Source organism: Neomonachus schauinslandi, chromosome 16 (assembly GCF_002201575.2).
Source record: "Neomonachus schauinslandi chromosome 16, ASM220157v2, whole genome shotgun sequence".
In the NCBI taxonomy this organism is placed as follows: Eukaryota; Metazoa; Chordata; class Mammalia; order Carnivora; family Phocidae; genus Neomonachus; species Neomonachus schauinslandi.
The window spans coordinates 8,259,120-8,286,174 of NC_058418.1; the positions used below are offsets into that span (position 1 = coordinate 8,259,120).

The 27,055-nt window shown below is 53.9% G+C and overlaps 1 protein-coding gene across 2 annotated transcripts; it reads left to right on the top strand.

Moving 5' to 3' along the window:
- Positions 1 to 1,801: 1,801 nt before the first annotated feature.
- SLC8A2 (solute carrier family 8 member A2) lies at positions 1,802 to 26,333 on the top strand. 2 transcript variants are annotated; one of them, XM_021681200.2, is made up of 9 exons: positions 1,802 to 2,476; positions 6,681 to 7,345; positions 13,680 to 14,102; positions 18,314 to 18,417; positions 18,568 to 18,585; positions 20,039 to 20,163; positions 20,461 to 20,560; positions 24,264 to 24,542; positions 25,957 to 26,333. In XM_021681200.2, exons 1-9 carry the CDS (start codon positions 1,802 to 1,804, stop codon positions 26,331 to 26,333), a joined length of 2,766 nt encoding a protein of 921 aa, XP_021536875.1. The 2 variants fall into 2 exon arrangements, with proteins under 2 accessions (XP_021536875.1, XP_021536876.1); XM_021681201.2 differs by lacking the exon at positions 18,568 to 18,585.
- Positions 26,334 to 27,055: the final 722 nt, after the last annotated feature.

The window sequence follows — 27,055 nt, forward strand, 5'->3', positions numbered from 1 at the left end:
GGAGCCAGCTCCCTGCCCGTGAGTACGTGGGCGTGTTTTGGGGGCAGGCTGTGGGTTAGACTCAGAGAAGAACTTTCGGACAGAAATGCAAGTTACCGGGAGAACTGAGGCAAGACAGCGATCAGGGAGGTGCAGGCTCAGAGGGCCCCTCCTTCTGTCAGTCCCCCCCTTTTTTTAATAGGCTACTGGGTTACCAAGGCAATGCAAGAGTCGGGCAGGGGAACTGGGAGTTTGGGCCACTCTTGGAGAGAGAAATGGAGCCAGAGTTGGTGCTGGAGGCTTTGAACGAGTTTTTGACCTCTGAGCCTTGGCCCTCTCCATCAAGGAACGGGTTAGGGACTCCCCATAGTGGGGTGGCGTCGTTTTGAATGGAGAGCTCAGGAAGGTGATGTCTGAGTGGAGAACTGGAGAAGAGAGGGTGAATCAGTGGGGATGAGTGTCCCAGGAAGGGGGAACAACAGGGACAAAGGCCCTGAGGCAAGAACTTGTCTAGTATGTGAGGACCCTCGAGGTGGCTGGGGCCAAGCAAGCAAGGGGGAGGAGATGAAGCCAGAGAGGGAACGAGGGGGGCAGATCATGTGAGACCTTATGAGCCAGGGCGAGGGCTGTGGTACTCTGGCTGAGACGGAGTTGGGAGCCATGGAGGGTTCTGAGCAGAGGAAGGATGTGAACTGACTTGGGTTTTGGGTTTTTTTTTTTAAGATTTCATTTATTTATTTGAGAGAGGGAGAGCATGAGCTGGGGGGAAGGGCAGTGGGAGAGGGAGAAGCAGACTCCTCGCTGACCACAGAGCCTGACACGGGGCTCAATCCCAGGACCCCGAGATCGTGACCTGAGCTGAAGGCAGACACCCCACCAACTGAGCCACCCAGGTGCCCCTGGTTTGCATTTTTAAAGGGAACTGAGGCAAGACACAGAGATAGCCTCTCAAACCCAGAATCAGAGACTGGCGAAGTATTGAAACCGTAGAGACCCCAGAACCCACAAATGAGACCAAAAGCCCAACACGGGGCCTCGTCATAGCTGCTGAAGACCCGGGCACCTCACAGAGACATAGTGGGTACTGGAGAGAGACACCTGCCGCCATTGCAGGGAAAGATGTGAGTGGGAGACCCTACAGCAGCCCCTCCCCAGCCCCGCTCAGACAGACAGGCAGACAGACATCCCAGACCCCAAGCAGGAGCCCTCTGAGGGTCAATTTGGAAACCATTAGACTTACCTAATGAATTGATGGCTTCCAGCCCCTCGCCTCACCCGCTAAATTATTCAGTCTGTGTTCTTTGGGGCCTGGCTTCATTCCTCCCTCGTCTGTGGGATTCGTCTGTGTGGCTGGGTGGGTCAGCAGCCCGTTCCCTTTCCAGGGCCCTATAACATTCCTCAGTGTGAGTGCTCCGTGCTGGGCTTCTCCATTTACTGCTGAGAGGCATCTGGGTTGTTTCAAGACGGGAGCTGTTAGACATTCTTGGATGTGTCTTTTGGCAGACACACAACCAATGGCTCCCGGGTGCACGTGTACCTGGGAGGGGGACGGCTGAGTCCTAGGACACGGGATGTTCATCTCTAGTTCCCCAAGGTGGTGAGAGCAACATGTACTCTCCTCTGTCTTTATCTTTCTCTCTTAGTCTCTGTCTGGCCCTCTCTGTGTCTCTGCATCTCCCTCTGCCCCCATCCTCCTCCTATCAGCCCTCTGCTTGTCCCCCATGCTCTACCCCCAAGAAGCCTTGGCTCCTGTGCGAATGGGAGGGGTCCGTGCCCCTCACCCACACTTCTTCCTCCTCCCCCACAGGACCTGACACCCTCCATGGCTCCCCTGGCCTTAGTGGGGTTTGCACTCCTCCTGGGGACGCCCCCATGCTCAGGGGCAGCTACCCCAACCCCCTCCCTGCCGCCTCCCCCCGCCAATGACAGTGATACCAGCTCAGGGGGCTGCCAGGGCTCAAACCGCTGCCAGCCGGGGGTCCTGCTGCCCGTTTGGGAGCCCGATGACCCGTCGCTGGGTGACAAGGCGGCGCGAGCTGTGGTCTACTTCGTGGCCATGGTTTACATGTTCCTGGGCGTGTCCATCATTGCCGACCGCTTCATGGCGTCCATCGAGGTCATCACGTCAAAGGAGAAGGAGATCACCATCACCAAGGCCAACGGTGAGACCAGCGTGGGCACTGTCCGCATCTGGAACGAGACGGTGTCCAACCTCACACTCATGGCCCTGGGCTCCTCAGCCCCTGAGATCCTGCTGTCTGTCATCGAGGTCTGCGGTCACAACTTCCAGGCGGGCGAGCTGGGCCCGGGCACCATCGTGGGCAGTGCTGCCTTCAACATGTTTGTGGTCATTGCTGTGTGCATCTACGTCATCCCAGCCGGTGAGAGCCGCAAGATCAAGCACTTGAGAGTCTTCTTTGTCACTGCGTCTTGGAGTATCTTCGCCTACGTCTGGCTTTATCTCATCCTTGCCGTCTTTTCCCCGGGTGTGGTCCAGGTGAGCAAGGACCCGTGGACACCTCCTTGGTGCATGTATGTCTGCAAAATCCAGAGGGGTGACTCCCTGGGCTTGGAGACTCGATTCATGTATTTGCAGAAATGCATGCTTACATCTGGGAGGGCTGCCAGGTATGGTTGTGCAGGTCACACACTGCACAAGGGCATTGGGCTGGAGAAGGCAGTTTGGGTCTGGAGTCCATTTGAGTGTGCCCAAGCCATGTCTGGATGGCTCTGCAGGTCCTGGAAAGGGCTCATCCGCCCAGAGGGGGGTGACATTTTGCAATATATCCATCCAGAAGGGGCCCCTTTTAGCTCTCACAATGGTGCCGTATGTATTAACAGAGTCCTTGTGATCTGTGTAATGCATACCACATGCAGTTCATGGTCTAGCCAGGTATTTGCCAGGTATGTTCACATGTTTTCTTCCACTCCCTGTCTTGCATAATTTATTCCCACCTTTATAATAAGACCGCCTTCATTTGCATAATTCATGCCACAGTTGCATAATCCAACCTTGTGTTTTCTGACAGTGCTAATCAACTTGGGTAACTTGGCACAATTTGCATAATGTATCCATGGGCCTGCATAGACGTAGGCCCACATCTGGTAAACTCTGTATTTGCCAGATATGCAATTGTGATTTGCATAATTCATTATTCATAATTGATTTCTGATGGTAGGATAATTTATCACTGTACTGTAATTTATATGCAATCCAATCCAACGTAGGTATAAGCCCAAGTCCACTGCAAAGGCCACTTTGCATAATTTATTCCAACAGTGAGACAAAATTTACACCCACATTCCCATAATCATTTGCCTCTCATTTGTCCAGTGTCTTAACCACATTCTGCTTTGTCTTCCTTTAAAACATATGCCTAATTCATTTCCCACAACCCCATGACTGCCATCTACATTTGCATAATTTATTTATGGGCCTGGCCTAATTCGTTCACACACATGCATAATTTATTTGAGGCTACCCAGAATTCCTTCACACATGTGTATAATCTCTCTGTGCGTATCTGTCAGGTTCTGCCAATTTTAGTCTCTTTCCAGGAAGGAGCTGAAGTTAGAAGTATAAAAATTCTTTGCAGGTGATATAAAAGCAGACGGGAGGGACCAGAAACCGCAGGTGAGCTAAGGGAGAGATGGTAGCACCAGGAGACAGGGATGAGAGAGGGAGAGAGATCTTTACCGCAACTGACTAACGACTATAATGCCGAGTCTCCTGGCTGCCATGGTGAAAAATACAGAAGAAACCGTCACACGGTTCTCACGCGCTATTAAAAAGGATGGTAGACTGACTTAGGTTTTCAAAGTGCTCTTTGATGAGGATTTATAGCAAAACTATGAAGAGAATTTTAGACACCATGAGTGACAGGTGGGTAAGGATGGGGGTGGAGGAGAGAGATTCCCCCTGAGGAGCCAGGCTCAGACTCAGAAAACAGGGTAGAAAATGTCATAGTTCTGGGTGGAGAAGTCACCATGGGGGATCCATTCGGGAGTAATGTGGAAGCCAGAATTATGAGACACTTTCATGAAGTAAGGGAGGGAACTGGCATGAGACCAAGATGGTGCCACTTCCTCCTCAACACAGCGAACTGGAGCAGTGAGATGGGTCTGGCTCTGGATTTTCTCCCGGAGGTGCTGTGTGACCTCAGACAAAGCCCGGACCCTCTCTGGGCCTCAGTTTTCATATCTGAACCATGGAAGGGGTTAGACCGGGCCCTTGGTTCTTGACCCTTCATACCCATGCTCCCTTTTTCTAGCAAATGCTTTGTTACATCCCTTTACTCTGATGTGAAATTCTTAGATGATAGGAGAGAGGCCTTCTACCCCAGTAGTCTGGTGCGTGGATCCTGGACCCAGGCACGCTGGGTTCAGACCCCACTTCTGCTGCTTCCTAGCTCTTCCTTGGACAAGTTCCTCACCTTGTCGGTGCCTCAGTTTCCTCACCTGTCACCTGGGCATCGTCATAGCACTGACTCCAGAGGGCGGTGTGAGGATCAAATAAATTACACATGGAAGGGCTCAGAACAGCAAGCCTGGAACAGAGTAAATGTGAGCGATTCCTCCCATTAATGAACTGGCCTGTGCTGTTGGCTTTCCGAAAGTCCGTATAGTGGCTGAACTGTGATATAAAAGAAAGTAATCTCTGATAGAACAATGTGCGTTTCCACATGTAAATGCTTCAGCATGGCTACATTAAAAGTCATGGTGTGGGAACCAGATACCAGCACCATCTTTTACTGAACAAGTTTGGGTTTAAGAGAAAGAAAAAGATCAGGAAACATTCCGTGCAAGGAGTTGAGCAGAGGAGTGGGTAGCTACAAGATTAAAAATAAGCATATTCAGCATATATTAAAGCATCAGGAAAATACTTCATATACATGTAACAGAGCTGAGTTCCAGACTGCAATTATTAGAAAAGCAGGTGTTTCGCCACCGCAAGTGTCCAGAGGGAGGTTCTGAGCTCAGGCAGGACATGGGACAATTCTGTATTGTGTGGGACTGCACCATGAGTCGCTGGACCAGATCTCCCACCCCAATCATGGTGGCAGCCCATAAAGGACCCTAATTTGGAGACACCCCCCCCTTGGGGGTGTTCCTGTCCACTGAAGCTGTCTTACTTCCCTCCCAGGGTGGGCAAGTCCATCCATATGCCCATTCGCAGTGGGTGCCCTGGAAGGAAGATGTGAGTCTCCTAGAATCGCCTTTTATTTACCTGCGGGAGAAAACCAAATCTTAGGGGTTCGAGGCTGTCTTCTGATTACAGGAGAATCCCCTGCAATATACACAGTGGCCAGCGCAATGAACACAAGGCCAGAGTTCATTTTACAGCTCGTGTAGAAAATTCGGCTTCTTTTGACAGACCTGCCTGGTGGCTTTGTGAGGCTCTGTTTCCAAGTCCTGCCCTTCTCTCTGAGCCGTCAGTAAACACAGCGACAAGGGGTTGTGGGGATTGGATCTGAAAAGATATTGTCCCTTCCGGGCCCATTTTAAAGACACCTCTGGGGGCCATCTGATGGTAAATAATCTTTAATCGTTTCTTCCTTATCTTTAATAAGAAAGGTAACTGCTTGCAGACCGAGTCCTGGGCCTCAATGAGTGCTAATGTTAATTTCACATTTTGAGTATTTTTCCATGTGTCAGGAACTGACAGTGCTAAGTGTTAGGGGTACATAAGCTCATTCAATCTTGGGGACACCCCCATTTTACAGGCAAGAGGCTGAGCCAGACCTCCCTCTTCTAGAACCAGGATCTGAACTCAGCCTTGCCTTGTCTCTCTGGGGAGGTAGCATGTAAACATGGGAACTTGCTGTGAGAGGCTGTGACAGGAGCCAAAGTTGTGCCTCTTTTAGAGTCAAAGTCTCTTCCCTAAGGGCCAAACAGATTCTAAGGAAGGAGAGTCTGGCAAAGGCTGTAGTCACTGGTCAGGGGGAGGGAGGTGGGGGAGGGGAGGGCGGAGGGAGTGGGGGTGGGGAATCAGGGAGCTTTAGGGAGAGGTTGAGCAGAGAGCGGGCCCTGGGTGATGGGTGGGGTTTGGACAAGTCGCCGCGTCCCAGGTGAGGAGGGGTGGAGGGGAAAAGGAGCAGGGAGAAAAAGATGGAGGGAGAGAGAGGCAGGAAGGGACACAGGCTCTGCCCCTTGAGGGGGGCTGAGACCACGGGGTGGGGACCTGTCTGTCCCCTAGTGGCGGCTGAGGGTGTTTGGGTTCCTGGCACTGGGTTAGGTGGGCATGGTTCTCAGCGTGATGAAAGGTGGATGGATGGATGCATGCATGCATCAGGAGACCGGGAAAGAGGAGGAGGGAGAGAAAGTGCGAAGAATCTCACAAGGGAGAGAGATGGGTATCTACAAAAGATATACAAGGAGAACAAGGAGACAGAGGTAGCAAGACAGGAAGAAAGATTCAAAAACCGACCGACACCAAATGGGACGGAGGCAGGGAGAGAGACAACGACCTAGACAGAGAGATGGGGAGAGGCAGAGACAAGCCGACACCAGAGGGAAGTAGAGAGGGGACGAGGGGGGCAGGGACCGAGATGCGGGGAGATGAGGGACGGGGGGCGGAGGAGGCGCCCGGCCACCGCGGGACCCCAGCGCCGGGCGGGAGAGACGCGGGGGCGGTCGGACGGCGGGGCGGCGAGCGCGCCCCCTGGCGGCGCGGCGGTCCTGACCCGCGCGGCCGCCCGCAGGTGTGGGAGGCGCTGCTGACCCTCGTCTTCTTCCCGGTGTGCGTGGTGTTCGCCTGGATGGCCGACAAGCGGCTGCTCTTCTACAAGTACGTGTACAAGCGCTACCGCACCGACCCGCGCAGCGGCATCATCATCGGCGCCGAGGGCGACCCCCCCAAGAGCATCGAGCTGGACGGCACGTTCGTGGGCTCCGAGGTGCCGGGCGAGGTGGGCGGCCTGGGCCCGAGCCCCGCCGAGGCCCGCGAGCTGGACGCCAGCCGCCGCGAGGTCATCCAGATCCTCAAGGACCTCAAGCAGAAGCACCCGGACAAGGACCTGGAGCAGCTGGTGGGCATCGCCAACTACTACGCGCTGCTGCACCAGCAGAAGAGCCGCGCCTTCTACCGCATCCAGGCCACGCGGCTGATGACGGGCGCGGGCAACGTGCTGCGGCGACACGCGGTGGACGCGTCGCGCAGGGCCTCCCCCGCCGAGGGCCCCGGCGAGGACGAGGACGACGGCGCCAGCCGCATCTTCTTCGAGCCCAGCCTCTACCACTGCCTGGAGAACTGTGGCTCGGTGCTGCTGTCGGTCACCTGCCAGGGCGGGGAGGGCAACAGCACCTTCTACGTGGACTACCGCACCGAGGACGGCTCCGCCAAGGCCGGCTCCGACTATGAGTACAGGTGGGTTGGCCGTTCGCCGGGCGGAGGCGCCGCGGTCCCGCAGCCTCCGCAGCCTCCGCAGCCTCCACGCTCAGGGGGCTGCCTCCAGCGGCCATCCATCCTTACCTTGCCGTGCGCGGACCTGCGGCATTCATTCATTGTTCACTCATTCATTCACCGTCCAGAGCCTTCTTTGTACCGCACACTCTTCTAGCATTTGCCAGGTAGCACGGCTGTCCCGTCTCCCATGTGTATGATCTACCTGTGGGTTTTAGTGCTTGACACCACCCTGTGTTAATTATTACAGCTGCATTATGTGTATGTAGCTTTACCTGCTAGGACAAGTACCCTCCCCCCCACACACACCATTACTAAAGTAAAAGTGTTTGTTGAGCACCTACTGTATACCTGGGAGTATATCATGGTGAACAAGACAGCTAAGGTCCCTACCCTCAAGTTGCAATAAGGTTATGAACTATTAAATAGATAAAAATATCAGGTGATGGTAAGTGCTATGTGAGAAAATTAAATGGGATAAGAGGGGAGAAGCAGTACCCAAATTATCCCCAGGTCTTCGGTGGCACCATAAAGAAGCCCCCCCCACCTTTGCACCCTCCTGTGTCTCCCTGCCCCCTGTCTCTCTCCTTCCCCCTTTTTGAGCAGACCTGTGATCTTCCCTCCTTCAGCGATTCCTACTGAGCACCTACTATGTGTTGGGTACTATCTTTAGAACACAGAACAGTAGGGGCGCCTGGGTGGCTCAGTGGGTTAAGCCTGGGACTCTTGATTTTGGCTCAGGTCATGATTTCAGGGTCGTGAGATCGAGCCCCATCCGGCTGGGCACTGGATGTGGAGCCTGCTTAAGATTCTCCCTCTCCCTCTCCTTCTGCTCCCCTAAAAAAAAGGAACACAGAACAGTAAACAAGATAACTTTATCCTCGTGTGACCCACAAAATTCTTTATCTGTTTGTAGTTCTTCTGTCCATACCACACTCTTTCAAGAATGATAGCTTTACAGTGTAGTTTGTTGACCTATGTGCAGTCTGTCATAGTTCCCTATAATAATACCAACATTTCTCACTGGTTTGCTATGTGCCAGAAACAAATCTGGGCCATGAAGACAGGCAGTGAACGAAATACATCAAGTCTCTGCCCAAACGCAGCTGACATTCTCATGGGAAAGATGGGCCACTGGGGAGTAGACACTGAAGACAGAAAAATGTCAGCTGTGAAGAAATTAAAGCAGAGGATGGGAGAGAGTGTTGGTGACTGAGCTTCTCTCGGGTTCCACCTGCCAAGCAGTCTGCCATGCCTCCCTTTCATCCTCCTTCCGGAGTAAAGCTGAGGCGGACTTGGTCGCAGATCTTTGGTTCTGCTCCTGCAGCAGCCAGTCCCTTGTCCCTTTAACTCTTCTCTTTCTGGGTCTGAGTTTCTGGGTTTCACAGATCTTTAGCTCCACCACTGTGCCCCAGCAAAGACCATCAATAGCCCAGCCTCCCCTGCCTCTGTCGATCACATCTTCCTATCTTTCTACTGCTTTGGGCATTTGTAGGTCATTCCCTCCATCTCGGGTCCGTCCAAGATCCTTTGATCTGCCCATCTCCATTCATTTCTCCTACCCTCCCACCCACGCCCTCCCTGCACTCTGCTTCTCCTGAGTGGGGCTCAGGATCTTTGTTCTGTCATCCTGTAGTGTGGGATCTCTTTGGTCATCCATGACCAACCCCCTCCCTCCTCTCCCTACCATCCCACATCTCCCAGCCTCCTTCGACTGAAGAAAAGGCATTCACCATACTGGGGCCTGTTGTCACTCAACCTCTTCACCCTTCCTCTCCTACCCACACCCCTAGTCTGCAACTTCCCCCACCAAAGGTTTTGCAAAAGGAAGTGAGGACGGGTGTCACCTGCTGGGATCAGAGGCGCCTTTCTCACCTGCAAATGACCTCAGTACTGAGATGTCTGAAGTGCAGGAGTATATGCTGCTCAGTGATGGAACCAAAGAGCTAGGGAAAGTTGACACCTTCCTCCTGTCCCTGCTCTCCTATCCCAGGTGACAGTCACAGGCCTGGCATCACTTATCAATGCGGCTTAGGTCCAGGACTGGGAGGGAGGACACCTGGGTTCCAGTCCAAGTTTAGCCCCGGACCCTGCAAGTTCTTAAGCAAGTTCCTGCTTCAGTGTGGGCAATCAGGGATGTCACGTACAGTTATTGAGGTTGTGCACTGCATGAGAGCACCACATCTAAGAAAGCTCTATTCACATAGTAGACATTGTAGATTTGTATGTCTATTATGACAGTGTCCTGATTCATGGAAATAGTGTCTTGAAGAAGGGAAGCCATTTTCTGATTTGCCCACAGGTATCATATGGATTAGGGTGATCCATGGGCCTCAGTTTCCCCAAATTAAATATGACCTCCAAAGCACTGAAAGAGCACAGCTGTTCCAAGATTCTGAGTTTTAACCTCTGGAATCCTACATGCTAAGGGTCTAAAGTTTTAAGATTCCAGGATTCCTACATTTGGGTATTCTAATCCGCACCCCAACCAGTCTCCGATTTGCTGGTTCTAAGATTTTCATCTTCTCAGAGTTTGTGCATCCAGTGCTGAAACACAAGTCCGTCTTCTATATTTCTATCATACCTGGTTTCTAAAATCCCCACGTTCTTTTTCTTCCCAACGTTTTATTTTGAAAAAATTCACGCCCACAGAAGGGCGGCAGAAATGGTTTGGTGAACCCTCATGTAACCTTTGCCCAGAGTTACCGATTGTTCATTTTCTGTCCTGTTTGCATTCACTCACTCTCCCTAATATATACTAGTATTAATCATTGTGGCGCAAGATGGGAGCGGGTTGTGGACAGAGTGTGCATCTGCTAAGATTTATGACACCCCCCTCCCTACGGTCACAATCCAACTGCCACACTCAGGAAATGTAATACTGAATCAATATTATAACCCAGTCTGCCGTCCATGTTTGCATTTTCCCCCGGTCATCCCTGTAACATCCTTGTGACTGTGTTTTCACCCCCCCCCCCTTTTCCAATCCAGTCCAGACCCAAATGCTGCATATGGTTGTGATGTCTCTTTAGAGTTCTTTGGTCTGGATCAATCCCTCCACTTCTCTATGGCTTTTGTGACCCTGATACTTTTGAAGATAGGGCAGTTAGTAGAACAGTCCTCAATTTGGGTTTATCAGATGTGTGTCCTCATGATTAGATTCAGGTGATGCACTTTTGGCCAGAACTCGTGCAAGTGATGCAGTCCTCCTCGGTGCATATTATACCAGGAGGCCCATGACACCTGCCTTTTCTACTACTAGTGATGCCCACTTTAACCATTTGGTAAAGATGGTGCTAAAATCCCCACTTAAGCTTACATTTCTAACATCCCATGACTTTAGGATTCTAAGATTCTAATCTTTTTTTTTTTTTTTTTTTATTAAAGATTTTATTTATTTATTTGAGAGAGAGAGAATGAGAGACAGAGAGCATGAGAGGGAGGAGGGTCCGAGGGAGAAGCAGGCTCCCCGCCGAGCAGGGAGCCCGATGCGGGACTCGATCCCGGGACTCCAGGATCATGACCTGAGCCGAAGGCAGTCGCTCAACCGACTGAGCCACCCAGGCGCCCTTTTTTAAAAGATTTTATTCATTTATTTGAGAAAGAGAGAGAGCGGTGGGAGGAGCAGAGGGAGGGGGACAAGCAGACTCTGCGCTGAGCGAGGACCCCGACGTGGGGCTCGATCTCACGGCCCTGAGATCGTGACCTGAGCTGAAACCAAGAGTCAGACGCTTAACCCACTGAGCCACACAGGCATCCCTCAGATTCTAATCTTAATATACAAATATCACTAGCTAAATTTTGTTGAGTGCTTCCCTTGCCTTATAACTCGATCCTTATAACGAGGTAGACATTGTTATTAGCTCCACTTTACAGATGAGGAACCTGAGGTTCAGAGGGCTGCAAATCCTACCACCCGAGATCAGAAAGCCAGCACATCGGCCCGACCCGGCTCGGAGCAGGTGGGCTCCCTGGGCTGGGTGCCTCAGCCACCATGGACAGCGTCTCCTGAGCAGAAGGCTGCAGCCACAGGGAGCCCCTTACCTGTCTACTCCAGGCTTGTCATCTGGTTCTACCTCTTTGCCAGAACCTCGGGGTCCCTCTGCCTCCCCCCATCCCCCAGAGCTGGACTTCTTTCAGAGAAGTGGAGCCCAGGACCTCTTTCTTATGAAAGTGATCACAGTGATGATAGAGAACACTCATGGATCATATAGCACCTTTCAGAAATGGTGCCAGTGGTGCATGCTGGGATGGGTTGGGAGGGGCAATTATAGATTTTCAAGGTGCATTTACATCCCAGAGTCATTCTGATGCCTACAGCCCTGCCAGGAACCCACTAATTCCCTGTCCCCTCAAAGTTTCTCTCTGATTACTCTGATGTCATCATCTCATTTCTTCCCCTGCCCCATCATATAGAGCATCTCACATATGTTCAGAGACTTACACAACTGATGCTCATTTAGACCTAAGCCAGCTTATATCCTTCCCCTCCTCAGAGGCCTCCCATGCTTCCCACCCCACTTGGAGTAAGCACCAATGTCCCTTCTGGGGTCCCTGACTTCTGCCCTGTTCCCTCTGTGATGTCATCTCCCTCATTGCCCCCCCCCCCCCCCTTGCTCCCTCCACTGGAGCCACACTAGCCTCCTCAAATACTCCAAGCTGGTCCTGCCTCAGGACATTTGCACTGGCTGTTCCCTTTGCCAGGGATACTTTTCCTCAGATATTCTCTACATGATTCCCTCCCTCACCTCCCTCAAGTCTCTGCTCAAATATCACCTCAGGAAAAATTTCCCTGACGTCCTAACACAACACCTTCTCACTCCCTAACCGCCTTCCTCTGTTTTCCTCTATTTTTTCTTTAAAGATTCTATTTATTTGACAGAGAGAGAGACAGCCAGAGAGGGAACACAAGCAGGGAGAGTGGGAGAGGGAGAAGCAGACTTCCCGCCGAGCAGGGAGCCCGACGCGGGGCTTGATCCCAGAACACGGGGCTCGATCCCAGAACCCTGGATCACAACCCAAGCCGAAGGCAGATGCTTAACGACTGAGCCACCCAGGCACCCCTTCTCTATTTTTCTCCATAGCACCATCACCACCTGACATTTTATTATATGTTTGTTGTTTATCCATCTCTTGCACTAGAACAGGAGCTCTACCAGGGTAGGGATTTTTCTCTGATCTGTTGGTTGGTTTTTTTTTTTTAAGATTTTATTTATTTATTTGAGAGACAGAGCATGAGCAGAGGGGGAGGAGCAGAGGAAGAGGGAGAAGCAGATAAGCAGGGAGCCCGATGCGGGACTCAATCCCAGGACCCTGAAATAATGACCTGAGCCAAAGGCAGACGCTTAACGACTGAGCCACCCAAGTGCCCCTCTGATCTGGTTTTGCTGCCATTTCCCCAACACTAAGAACAGTGCCTGGCACACAGCAGGTGCTCAGTAAATATTTGTTGAATGAATGAACAGTAATTATTAAATGTGTAATTGTCACCACGATATGGCTCTCCCACGGGGCTGTGAGTGCGGTGAGCCCTGTGAAGACAAGGCCTCTTCACTGCTCTTTTCCCAGCACCACCCAGAACAGGGCACAGAGAAGGTGCTCAGGGAGGATTTGTTGAATGAATGAATGAATGACACCAAGTTAAGGAGTGTGGATGTTCTCTTGTGGGTACCCAGGAAGACTCAAGGGTTTTCATCAGAAGTGTGAAAAGGTCAGCTTTGGGCCCCACATCCCTGCTACTCCCACGTGTGGTCCCTGTACCCTATGGGAGAATCCACATCCTGTGGGAGCAACTTAGACATGCAGTCTTGAAACCCGGAGCCACTGAACCAGAATCTGCATTTTAGCAAGATCTCCCAGGTGATTCGTGTGCACATTAAGGTTTGAGAAGTGTGGCTGTGGAACACTGCAGGCTGTCTCCACCCTGGGATTTTGCATGCGCTGTTCCCTCTGCCTGGAGCACTCCTGTCCACTAGAAACTCCCCCAGGAAGCCGGCGCCGATCTCATCTTCATCATTATCTATTTAATGCTGGCGCTCCTAATCCTCATGGGCTCCACGAAGGAGGGACTACCTCGGTCTTGTTCCCCTTTTGCATCCCCTACCCTCCCCCCTAGGAAGCCCACCCTAATCCATCCTCAGTATTATTTGTTTAATGCCTGCCCACCCTCATACTTGGGAGTTTTCGGTGGCGCCTTTCCCTCCTCCAGGAAGCCTGCCCTGACTCCCCTCCTTCCCAGAGCCGCTGACCCACCTTCACCGCTTTCTTCCCCACCCCACCCCCAACCCTCCCGCCACAGCGAGGGCACGCTGGTGTTCAAGCCGGGCGAGACACAGAAGGAGCTGCGCATCGGCATCATAGACGACGACATCTTTGAGGAGGATGAACACTTCTTCGTGCGGCTGCTGAACCTGCGCGTCGGCGACGCGCAGGGCATGTTCGAGCCCGACGGCGGCGGGCGGCCCAAGGGACGGCTGGTGGCGCCACTGCTGGCCACCGTCACCATCCTGGACGACGACCACGCGGGCATATTCTCCTTCCAGGACCGCCTGCTGCACGTGAGCGAGTGCATGGGCACAGTGGACGTGCGCGTCGTGCGCAGCTCGGGCGCGCGGGGCACCGTGCGCCTCCCGTACCGCACGGTGGACGGCACGGCGCGTGGCGGCGGCGTGCACTACGAGGACGCGTGCGGCGAGCTGGAGTTCGGCGACGACGAGACCATGTGAGCACGCCGGAGCGGGGAGGGGGAATGGGCCTCGGCGGGCATATGGGGCGGGGCCGGAGACGTGGGCGCGGCCGACCGGTGGGCGGGCCGCGAGAGGGGGCGGGGTCGCGGGGCCAGGGCCGGCCCTGGGCAGTGGGGGGCGTGTCGGGTAGTGGGCGGGACCTGATTGGGGAGGGCCGGGGAGGCGGGGCACGGCCCAGAGAGGGGGCGGGCCAGGGACGAGGAGGGAGGAGACAGGAGTGACGGGGCGGGGCCAAGAGGAAGGGACTGGACGTGGGAAGGGCGTGGGAGAAAGAGGCTGGTTTGAGGAGAACAGGGTGGACCCGAGAAAGAAGGGCCAGGTGAGGAGAGAGAGGAGAAGAGGTAGGATAGAGGCCTGGGAAGAGGAGTGTAGAGGATTTAACTGGTAGCTAGTAGGAGATGGAATGTGGCCTGAGGAGAGAGGCCTCGTGGACAAGAGGGGAGGGTCCGATCGAGGTGGGACGGTGCCTGTGGAAATGGAGAAGCAGCAAGGCCTAAGGCGATGGATGGGGTCTGGGTAGGGACCCAAGGAACTGGACGAGGACGGCGGAAGAAGGCGGGGCCTAAGGGGATAGGGCGGAGCTTGGGGCGGGACTACGGAAAGGGTGGAGCTTGTGGGTAGGAGGAAGAACCTGGAGAAATGGCAGGACACTTAAGGGGAATGTGGGCTAGGCTTTGGGAAAAGACCGAGTCGGAATATGGGGGCCTGGCAAGGTAAGGGCAGGGCTTGGAGAGACACTGTAGAAACTGGAAGACACTGGATTTGCGGAAGGTGGCGTGGGGTCTGGGGAAGTGGGCTGGATACACCGACACAACCAACACACACACTGGCACATACAGAATCACCAAGCCACAGACACGCTCGCTAAAACACGGCGTCAGGGCTGGTCTCACGCCCAGACACCCGGCCACCCCCTTACACAGATGCCCGAGTCTCCCCACTGTGTGCCTGCAGCCTCACATCCCCCGCCACCTGCCTGGGATGCAGACGGCGCCTCCCCCCTTTGCCTGCGCCCTTCCGCCCCCGCACGCCCGTCTGTCTCCCTCCTCCTGCCGCCCACGCTCCTCCCACCAAGCAGAGCCCCCACCGCGCTCCCTTCCCCCTCCTCCTCCCTGCCTCTGTGCCTTGGCCTCCGCTCAGCTTCTCACTGCTCTCCCCGCCTCTCCATCCCTCCCTTCGCGTCTCCGCGTCTCTCGTTCCTGGCAGTCTCTCTTTGGGTCTCTGTTAATCTCTAAATCTCCGCCCTCATTGTCTAGCTCTCTGACTCGGGTTATATTTCAGTTATGGACTCTCCGTACCTTTCCATCGCTCTCTCTGTCTGGCTTGAGCTGAGAACTTGGGCTGAGGGCTGTGGGCACCATCCCAGACCCCCTTCTCACATTCAAGAGGCAGGGGGAATGGGGGAAAGTTGTCTTTCTGCTAATTCTGGTCCTTCCTGTAGTCCAACCCGCTTCCCTCCTGCTGCTGCGACCCCACAGGCCCTCTCCTCCCCCACAGGGCTTCCCCAGGCTGGGACGCCCTCTGCCCCCGCCCCCACCCTCGCCCCCGCCCAAGCTTCCAGCTGTGGCTTCAGATGACAGAGAACAGGAGGCTAATTAGCTAAGTTTAGGGAAACACATCCTTCCTCTCCCGGGCAGGCGCTAATTAGAGGTGCTTGGAAGCAGCCCGGCTGGAGGGGCGGCCCCAGGCAGGATCAACACAGAGGTGGAGGAGAGATGCCCAGAGATGGGGTGGTGGGGAGAGAATGAGAGAGAGAGAGAGACGGAGAGACAGGGGCACAGAGTTAGAGAAAGACAGAAACTTTGATACAAAGGGAGAAGGAAACTGAGAAATATGTGGAGAGAGGGAGCCAGAGAGATTGAGAAGCTACGATCCAGGAAGCCTGAAGGGAAGCGAGATTCAGGGAAGAAAGAGAGAGACCTTCTTACTGAGAGAAACTCAGTGGGACTCAGGGAAGGAGAGGTCCTCTTGATGAGACAGAGAGAAAAGAGTTTGGGTCAGAGAGAGGCACAAGAGACAGGATGCAAAGGAGACTGGTTCGAGATCAGAGGCTGCGGAGGGCGGGAGAGTGGGGTTTCCAGAAAACAGGGAGGGCAGGCATGAGGGAGTCAGACTGGGGAGAAAGGCTGCTTCCTTTGATCTCAGGAAGTCCTGCCTTTGTCTAACTCGAGTTCCTCTTGCTGTCCCCTGCCAGTTGGGTTTCTCCTCCCTGGGTCCCCTGAGGGCACGCCTGTCAGGGTGCCAGTTCGCACGCGTGTCACTGTGTGTCAGTCACCGCATGCCGGCGGATCACTGCGTGTCTGGGAGAGAGTGAGTGTCGGAGGTGTGTGCGTATCACCTTGTCAGCGTGTCACCAGGTCGGCAGCTGTCTGCGTGTCAGGGTGTGTGAGAAGAATGTCTCCGGAGACCCTGCTTCTTGCCACGGTGTTCCAGCACCGTGGACAGCTCCCAGCCCACAACTGAGGTTGGGGGCGGCGATTTCTTTTCACCCACAGAAAATTTAAAATATCCTGAGACCGGGACGGGGTGAGGGTGGAGGTGGGCATATGTCCCCACATGACTGTCTTGTGTGCATCTGTCTTTGTATGGGTGTCGCTGTGTCCTTTGCGTTTGTGTGTTGAGATGGGTCCATTGAGAGACTGTATGATTGAGAGCCTCTTGACTGAGTTGCGTTGACTTCGGTTATTCCATCCTATGGACACCGAGAGACTGAGATGGGGAGAGAAGAACACAGATGAAGCAAGGCAGAGAGCTGGGGAAGAGCCTGAGACAGAGAGGGTCAGAGATGGAGAGAGAAAGAGAGAGACTGAAGGGAATAAAAATAAACAGACAGCAAGAAGCTTAATGAGGGAGATATAAGGAAAGAGAGTCTACATGGTACCACAATGGGGCTCTGCAGGTTGGCGAAGTCGCGAGGCTGTGGTGGGGGTGTTGTGCTAACAGGCATCTGGTCTGTGTGATTTTGCCACTGCATAGGGAATGGCTGTGGGGTGCGATGGTGTGTGGGTGTGGGCGGTGTGATTGGCTGAGCTTCCTCTGCTGGGTGACTGTGTGGGCTGGGTGTTTGTGTTTTTGGGTTCTGGGGCCAGACCGTGAGGTTCCTACCACTGAGAGAGCTGCTAGTGGCAGGGCTGTGGTCTTTCTGGGGTTGTGGGTCTTTGTGAGTGAGGGGGGTGGGTTGTGTGCCTGGAGGGCAAAAATAATGTTTGGCTTTTCCTCCCTAGTCACCCCCCTCCCTGTTACCATAGCAGTGGGGATGCTGACAAAATCAATTAGCACTCAGTTAACCCTCAGAACGTGGTCAGGACAGAGAGCAGGAAGCAGAGCGTCTCCTGAGCTGAAGGCTTAGAGTTAACAAATGTTTCTAGAAGGCATACTATGTGCCAGGCACTGTTCTAGGCGTTGGGGATACAGCAAAGAATGTAAATGAACAAAGGTCACAGCCCTGGTGGAACTTATGTCTTAATGTGAAGAGGCAAATGGCAAACCATAAACCAAATAAACACATTAAGTGGTATGTTAGAAGGTGATATGGAACAAAGAAGATATAGAGCAGAGTAAGGGGGCCAGGCATGCTGGGGTCCAGGCAGGGGTGGATTTCAAAATTAAGAAAGTGGTGGGAGTGAGCTTCAATGAGAAATTAATTTGAACAGAGATCCAGAGAAACTGAGGGAATGAGCCTGGGGAAGAGTGTTCTAGGTGGACAGAACAGCCAGTGCAAAGGCCCTGAGGCACAAGCAGGCCTAGCATGTTCAAGGAACAGTGAGGAGGCCAGTGTAGCTGGAGTGTGTGAGTAAGGGGGCGTGGGGCAGGGGGCCAGAAAGGGAAAAAGGGCCACATGGCATGGGGCCTTGTTGGCCATTGTAAGGACTTTGGTTTTTATTTTGGCTGAGACAGGAGCCATATGAACATTTTGAGCAGAGGAAGGACCTACCCTAACTCTGGTTTTGTCAGGACACTTCAGGTTGCTATTTAATAAACCTCAGCTTCCTTAGCTGTTTCTGGGCATGTTTCTGTCAAGCAGGGATGATAGAGAGCCTTCCTGTGGGGGCAGTTGTGAGGATTAACTGAGATTAGGGAGCCTGGGATGGAGGGGTGCTAAAAAAAATGGGCTAATGGGTGAGTTGTCTGGCAATTTAGGGAGGGGGCTTATGCTGGGTGCTCTTCCTCCCCCCCCCCCCCTCAGGAAAACTCTTCAGGTAAAGATAGTTGATGACGAGGAATATGAGAAAAAAGATAATTTCTTCATCGAGCTGGGCCAGCCGCAGTGGCTTAAGCGAGGGATTTCAGGTGAGGGGTGATGGGTGGGCTGTGGGAGAGGTAAGGGGTTCAGGGTGGGAGGACCCTTGGAGGCTCCATTAGTGGGTGCTTCTTCGGGCTCATGGATCTGAGCTTCCCAGGGAAGCAATCTCACCTTCTCTCTATTCTCTCTCTCCCCAGCTCTGCTGCTCAATCAAGGTGAGTGGAGTTACCACTGGGCTTGACTGGACAGCGACATGGGAGGGAGGTCTCAGGGGAGGGTCGTGGCCTCAAGCTACCCTTCCAGATCACGTTTGAGGCAAGTTAGAAGTGAGATAAAGGCAGATTCGGGGCCGGGTGAGGATTGGAACTGACGTCAGAGTTGGTAGAGCCCATTGAGTTTGGAGTTACAGTTGGGGGTTTGGAGGCCAAGATCATGTTTTTGTTTTGTTTTTGAGTGAGAGGAGGGAGAGAGAGCACATGATTGGTGGGGAGGGGCAGAGAAAGAGGGAGAGAATCTTAGGCAGGCTCCACGCCCAGCGCAGAGCTCAGTATGGGATTTCAATCTCACGACCCTGAGATCATGACCTAAGCTGAAATCAAAAGTCAGATACTCAACCAGTTGAGCCACCCAGGTGCCCCAAGATCATGTTTTGTTTGTAGTTAAGATTGAGGGAATGGTAAGTCAGGATCCCATCTGGGTTTGTGGTGGGGTCAGATTAGAATTGGGGTCAGATTTAGGTCAAAACCTAGGTGGGGGTTTAAGGTGAGTTTGGGGGACTTACCATTCAAATTGGGGCCAGGGTCAGAGATTGGGGGTGGGGGTGGGGGCAGTGGCTCGAAGATAAGGGACAGAGTAGTTTTGGAGCTGAGATCAGAATTGGGGTTTGGGGTTAGGATTAGGGTCAGACGGAAGATCGTATTAGGGTAAGTAATAGGAGCTTCTGTAACAAATAGGCCCCCTAATCCCAACAGCTTAACACAATAAAAATCATTACTGGCAGAGTTTTCTGAGTGTTCCTGGTGGGGGTGGCTTTCCACTGAGAGTTAGGGTTAAGTTGATGCTGGGCTTGGACCCAAGGACCAACATGCTTCGGGGAGATAAGTGAGCTAGGGGTGGGTCTGTACTGAAATTGGGAATCCCCTCTTTCCTTACCACCTCAGACACACTCCAGGATGTTTTTCAGAGCTTGGATGTAGAGACAAGGCCTCCTCCCACAAGGGTGGTGATGATAATGATGATGGTGGTCCTTTTAACAAAGGAAATACCATTTTGGATTATTTATTGTGCACCAGGCACTGTGCTAAGCACTGCACATGAATTAACTTCTTTAACCCTCACAACCACCCATGAGGTAGCTACTGTCGTTGTGCCTGTTTTACAGATATGAACACTGAGGCAGAGAGAGTCCAAGGCATTGCCCCAGGTCACACAGCTCCTTCCATATGAAGCCCAGAGCCCACCAGCTGAACCTCATGGACCAGCTGGGTCTTTGGGTGGGGAAGATGGTGGTCAGATAGGACACTGGGGCAGGCTGGGAGCATGCCACCAAGGAGGCTTCCCAGAGGACAGCAGACAGTTTTCCTTCTCAGTGGGAACAGGTAGCAAGGGCATCATGGGCCCAGTGAGGTGGGCCTCCCTGGAGTCTAACTCTCATCCTTCATGCTGCAGGGGATGGGGACAGGAAGCTGACAGCCGAGGAGGAGGAGGCTCGGAGGATAGCGGAGATGGGCAAGCCAGTTCTTGGGGAAAACTGCAGGCTGGAGGTCATCATTGAGGAGTCATATGATTTTAAGGTGACTTTCTGAGACCCCAGCTTCCTGGAGTCATTTCCTTGGGGAGGGTCCAGGAGGAATCAGCTATGAGGGTCACAAGGGAGGGGTGGTCAAATGTGCGAGACCATCCTCCCATCCCTCTGCTAGCACCATGGACAGCAGCACTCCCTTTTCCCTTCTTGCTGTGAACCTGGCTGTGGGGGGTTGGGGACCCCTGAGCATGAGCTGTGAGCCCCAACCCCAGTGTTCTGCAGGGAGCCTCGGGGTGCCCTGAGGTGGTCACGGGCAATGATCTCTCCCGCACCCTTTTATCCTCAGAACACGGTGGATAAACTCATCAAGAAAACCAACTTGGCTTTGGTGATTGGGACCCATTCCTGGAGAGAACAGTTTTTAGAGGCCATTACGGTGAGCGCAGGTAAGTGGGGAGGGAGGAGAAAGGAGAGAGAGAGAGAGAGAGGGATGGAGAGACAGGGGAATGGTGAGGAAGAGAGAGAAAGAGGGACGAGAAGAGAAGGACAGCACGATAGAGAAGAGAAAGAGAACAAGAAAGACACAAAGAAACGGGAAAGACAGAGGAAAAGATAAGGAACGGATACAAACAGGAGAGACAGACACACAAAGAGAGATGCACAGAGAATCACGGAGAAAGACAGAGATGTGGAGAGAGCATGAGAAATGTAGAGGGTGAAGTCCCTAAATGGCAGAAGGCCAGAGTGAGAGACAGGGAGACAGAGAGAGACGGCCCAGAGGGCCGGTGGGGGAGCGGTCGGGCGGGGCTTTCTCATCAGACAGCCACAGGGTGGGACCAGGTTAAAAGTCTTGGCCTCCCCAGACAGCCTGGGCTCCTCTGTTGCCATGGAGACAGTCACCAGGGCACCCAGCTCTCTCCCACCTGTGCGGTTCACCCTCCTTAGGTCTCAGGCAGGCCCACACTGCCCCCCTGTGGCCAGAGACATCATGACACTTGGATTCACAGGCTCAATCCTGGAGATCAACATTGATCGGCACTTTGTGATACGGATTGGGGAAACTGAGGCCCAGAGGCAGAGGAGGGACTGGCTTGAAGTCCCACAGGGAATTCAGAAAGAGCTGAGGTGGAGCTCAAGGCTTCTGTCCTTTATACATCAGGTTTCCTTCTAGGAGGCCTACCTGGTAGGAACTGAAAATACACCAGGAATTGTGGTTGCTCAGTGGGATGGAAAGAAACCAGGCTTTGGAGATGGAAAAATACCGGGTAGCAGAGCTGCGGACACCAGCTCAGAGGTCTAATAGAAACGAAGTGGTGTCTCCCTCTGAAGCCACATCCTTTCAATATCTATTTCTGAGGGATTCTCTTGACTCAGCCCTGTGTAGGACAGTGCAGGGGACAAAGAGAGAACCATGACCGATTGGTCCTTGTTCTCACAGAGCTCACAGTCCAGCTGGGGAGACAGACCTGTCACAAGACAGTGACAACCCAAAGCAGGCAGCACTGGGACAGGGGACCCGATGTTGCTGCAGGAGCCCAGATAGGGTGACCCAGCTCAAAGGTCATGGAGGACTCCCTGGAGGAGGAGGCTTCTGAGCCGAGTCTTCAAATTGGAATAGGAGTTAGCCAGGAGGAGGAAGAAGACAGGGAGGTGTTCCAGGCAGAGGGAAAACCAAGTCCAGAGTCTGGAAGTCTGCTGGGTCATGGCACATTTGGGGGGGTGTGGTGGTGACTAGTTTCGGGCATGAAGAAGCAGCATGGGATGAAGCTGGAGGTGGGCAGAGTCCAGACCATGCAGGTCCTCATAGGCTCCAATAGGGAGCTTGGGTGTCATTTGGTGCATGGGGGCCCATGGAGCATTCTCAATGGGGGAAGCTCCAGGTGCCAGAGGGAGCCCGTGGGAGGAAGAAGGAGAGGCTGGGGTGGAGCGTGACGATGTGATGAGGAATTGGAGCTTCTGTCCAAGAATGCTGGGGAGCCACGGCCCTCCCTCTGGGCTTAGGGAAGAGGAGAGGGTGTGAGACGGTGGTTACAGAGGGCCAACATGAGTCAGCCGGTGGGTCTGTAGAGAGCAACTGATTAGATCGGAGGAAGGAGTGAGGGGGGGTGGGGGAACCATACCAGTGGTAAGTAATCATCCTGATGGTGACAGTGATGATGGGGACAGTAGAGTGCCAGGGAGCTTGGAAGTCCATCTCCTGTATGACCTCACTTAGCAGATGTTTCCCAAGTATCTTGTTCAGTGCTTGATCATTTTGCACTTTGTTCAACAAATGCCTTTCCATCCTTGCTGTGAGCCCAAAGCTGCTTGAGGCGCTGCCGGAAAAGGGCAGTTCTCAGCCCCTTGGAGGGTGAATCATGTCCCGTCTGGCATGTAGAGGTGCTCTTGTATTATATCCTTTACCTCCCTGCCTCAACTGTAAGCTCTTTGCAGGGTGGCCTTGGTTTGGAGCATCAGTGAATCTCCCCAGGCACTAGAAGGGGACTTCAAACAATAACCGTCACACTGGAGGTGGGCCAGGCTGCACGGAGAGTACTTTCTGTGGCCTCACTCATGTAGTCATCACGGCCTTCTCTTGAGGCTGGTCCAGTTCCTCCTCCCATTTCTCAGATAGGCATCTGGAAGCTCAGAGAGGTTAGGACACTGATTCAAGATCACACAGCAGATCCAAGGTTTGACACCAGAGAGGTAGCCCCAGAGCCACAGACATAATCATGAGGCTCCCTCCATGGGAAAGGCTGAAGAAGAGCCTCCCCTGATGGGAAAGGCCAGAGAAGTAAGCAAAGGCCAGAGCCTGTGGGTTCTCAAATGCCAAGCACAGGAGTGTGGGCCTGGGTCTAAGGGCAGTAGGAAACCAAGGCAGGATTTGAAGCAGAGCAGGGAAAGCCCCCAAGAGATGCAATGAAAGCAGCCCCTTCCCTCCCAAGAGTGTGTTCTCCCCACTCTGACTTTGGCCATGTCTCACTGTGGCCAATTAGGAATGCATTCAGCAGCAAACACCAGAAAACTCAACCACAGTGGCTTAAGCACACTAGAGTTTCTTTTTCTCACAGAACCAAGAAATCCATAGGAGGCGATAAAGAGTTGGCAGCTCAGTAACATCCTTAAATGCCCGGGCTCCTTCTTCATTTCTCTTTCCCACTTTCAGCTGTTTGCCCTCATGGTTGCAAGATGGCTGCCGCACCTCCAGGTGTCAAGTTTGCGTTCCAGGCAGGCAGAAAGAGGAAGCAGGGAAGCAAGGAGGGTTACACTGTTTCTTATCGGCATCCTTCCAGATGTAGTGCTTGGTCACTGGAGTCGTTCACTACTTCTCATTCATCACTTTATGCTTCTCAGTTTAGGGCAAGGTAGACAAAACATTTCATCTGTGCTTTCCTGTTACAAGTCGAAAGCAGGTCAAATTCCATCACAATACGTGGCACAGACAACTCGAATGGTGAGTGAGGCATCCCTGACAAGGTTCAGAAAAACAGATCGGTAACACCGTGCTTGTGTCAGGAAAGCCGGAGCCTTCCGGAAACCCTCTGTTTAGGTCTCATTGCCAGACTGGGTCACATGGCCACTGCTGCAAGGGAGTGTGGGAAAGCAAGTATTTAGCTGAGGACAGGACTGCCACTAGCTGCAAGGAATTCCAGGAAAGTGAATATTTTATCTGAGGACATGGCTGTTGCTAGCCCGAAGGGATTCTGGGAACGTGAATAATGTTAGCTAGGTATCTGGCTGGCACTCTAGCTGCAAAGGATTCTGGGACAGTAAGCACCATTAGCTGACTATGTGGCTACGGTTAGCTGCAGTGAATCAGAGCAAGTCAATATTTCTAGCTACAGAAATGGCTGTATGTAGATGGTAGCTGTAAGGGCTTCTGAGAAGAAGACTATGTTTTTAGCTAGGGAGATGGCCACCCCTAGCAGCAAGGGATCCTAGCAAGCCAGATATTTTTAGCTGGGCACATAGCCTCTATCTTCAAGGAATTCTGGGAAAGCGAGTATTTTTATCTGGGCCTGTACATTCTCCTAGCTGCAAGGGATTCTGGGAAAGCAATTCGCTTTAGGGAACTCACTGCCTGGAAATTGCACAAAATGGGAGGGATCTGTAGGTGAGGAAGAAGGAGGCATGGGTGTGTGCCCCAGCTGGGTCGTGTGCCCACAGGGGACGAGGAGGAGGAGGAGGACGGGTCCCGGGAGGAACGGCTGCCTTCCTGCTTTGACTACGTCATGCACTTCCTGACGGTGTTCTGGAAGGTGCTATTCGCCTGTGTGCCCCCCACTGAGTACTGCCACGGCTGGGCCTGCTTCGGCGTCTGCATCCTGGTCATCGGCCTGCTCACCGCGCTCATTGGGGACCTGGCCTCCCACTTTGGCTGCACCGTTGGGCTCAAAGACTCTGTCAACGCTGTAGTCTTCGTGGCCCTGGGCACCTCCATCCCTGGTAACCCCCTGGGAGACTGCTTGTCCGGGTAGAGTCTCAGAGAAGTCCAACAGTAGAGCCTAAAAGAAAGGTTCTGCAGATATCAGGTGGTGGAGTCATACAGAACCCATATGGTGGGTCCCCTAGAGATATGATGATGGAACATAACAGAAACTAGGCGGCGGGGGTCTGTAGATTCAATATACAGACTGAATCCTCCCCAAAAGCAACCGGGCGTAATGTCCCATAGAACTAAGGTGGTGGGAGATGTAGAAACCAGACGATGGATTCCATAGAAAGAAGGCGGGGCACTGAAGAGAAAGGAGAGGGGTCCCATAGAAATAAGGTGGGGACTTCATAGGTACCAATCAGTGGGTGCCAGAGAAACAAGATTAATTACCTTCCCCTCGAGAAACCACGTGGAAGATTCCATCGAACCATGTTGGTGGCCATGACAGGAACGAGGCCAGTGAGTCTCAAAGCTTTAACTAAGATGAGCAGGCAGAGTCGAAACTAGATGTTGGAGGCGGGGGTGCCACAGAAATAAGATAGTGGGGCCTCGAAGCCTGTAGTGTATGTCCCATGGAAACGCAATATCCATGATCCCCCTCTTCCCAAATAAACCTGAGAGAGGGTCCCTTAGAGACCAGGGGGCCCAGACAGAAATTCTTACAGTAGTGGGAAGACCAGATGTGGCGAGCCTGACACCTTTTTTTCCCCCACATGGATGTGTTCACCAGTCGGGTGGTGGCGCTGTAGACCTAGAAAGCAGGCGGCGGTCCCGTAGACTACTGTGAATGGTTCCCTGATGCCCGCGCTCCGTACCAGCGATCTGAGTTATTAGCAAGATGTTCAAAAGTGGGCAGAGGCCATAGAAACCAGGCTGTATGCTTGACAGAAACCACGGGGGAGAATTGACAGGAACAGGATCACGTGCGCATGGGACCTAACACATATTTTGTCCAGCCAGGTGGCAATGGGAGGATTGGGCCAATACAAAAGTAGGCGGTGGGTTCATGCGATGCGGAGAGTGATTCCTATGGAAAGCAGTGAGTCCCAGAGAAAGTAGGCGGCAGGCCCCATAGAATGCAGAGACTGGGCCCCCCTCTCCCCCCCAAATCAGGCATCGAGTCCACAGGAAGCCGGCAGCGGATGCCACGCAAAGTAGGTAGTGGATACCACTGAATGCAGACCTAGAAAGCAGGCAGCGAGTTCCACAGAAAGCAGGCAGCCGGTTCTGTAGAGAGCAGGCGTAGGGACGGTGAGCCGCTTGGCCTCTCGGGTGGGGTCAAGGCCGCAGGTGCAGAGCGGCAGCAGCGGGAGGCGGGGAGGGCACACGGCGCGGTCTGGCTCGTCGGGGGCATGGGGGTGGCGTCGGGCCTTACGGAGAGCAGGCGGCGGGGACCCTCTGACCGCCGTGTCTCTGCCCACGCAGACACGTTCGCCAGCAAGGTGGCGGCGCTGCAGGATCAGTGCGCGGACGCGTCCATCGGCAACGTGACGGGCTCCAACGCCGTGAACGTGTTCCTGGGCCTGGGCGTGGCCTGGTCGGTGGCCGCCGTGTACTGGGCGGTGCAGGGCCGCCCGTTCGAGGTGCGCACCGGCACGCTGGCCTTCTCCGTCACGCTCTTCACCGTCTTCGCCTTCGTGGGCATCGCCGTGCTGCTCTACCGGCGCCGGCCGCACATCGGGGGCGAGCTGGGCGGCCCGCGCGGCCCCAAGCTCGCCACCACCGCGCTCTTCCTGGGCCTCTGGTTCCTCTACATCCTCTTCGCCAGCCTCGAGGCTTACTGCCACATCCGGGGCTTCTAGCCCCCTCCCACCCCACCCCACGCCCCGCCCCCGCCCCAGAGACTCGGCGGCCCCTGCTCTGGACCCGCGTCTCCTTTGTCCTCCAGAGATTCAGCCTCCTCTCCTGGGACTCAGCCTCCCTTCCTCCCGGGAACTGGTAGCCCCGCCCTCTGTCCCCACTGACATCCTCCTCCCTTCCCCTCGGGAGTCTCCCCGAGGTACCCGCAACTGCAGCCCATCCCTGTTAGTCACTGCCCACACCCCTGGGGACATTTGCACCTCGAGGCCCCTCCCTAGAGAACCGCCCCCTACCCAGTGACCTTCTAGAGAATCTACCATCGGTCTCTCTAGACACCCAGCCTTTCCCTATCCCTTACGACCCCCTTCCTCTAGAGGATCCCCCCCCACCACCACCACCACCAGGGACCTGTGCCCCAGGGCCTCAGAACCTAGCCCTCCCTGGGGGACCTTTGAAGGAGGCTGATCCATCCCAGGATGTCTCCGCTCTCAGCCCTTCTCCCCAACCCTCAGGGAGCTCTGTTCAGCCCCCGGGGGTGGGGCGGAGGAACAGGTAGGTGCGTGCATAAGGGGGCCACACCTTCCCTGATTTCTCCACTCAGGCCCTTGGGAGGAAACTAATTCTCGAGGCTTGGAGAAGGGAGGGGAGAAGTTTGGGGTTTCAGAGCTGGAGGAGGCACATTTGAACCTGCAACTTCTCACATTCCAGTGCCCCCACTTGCCTC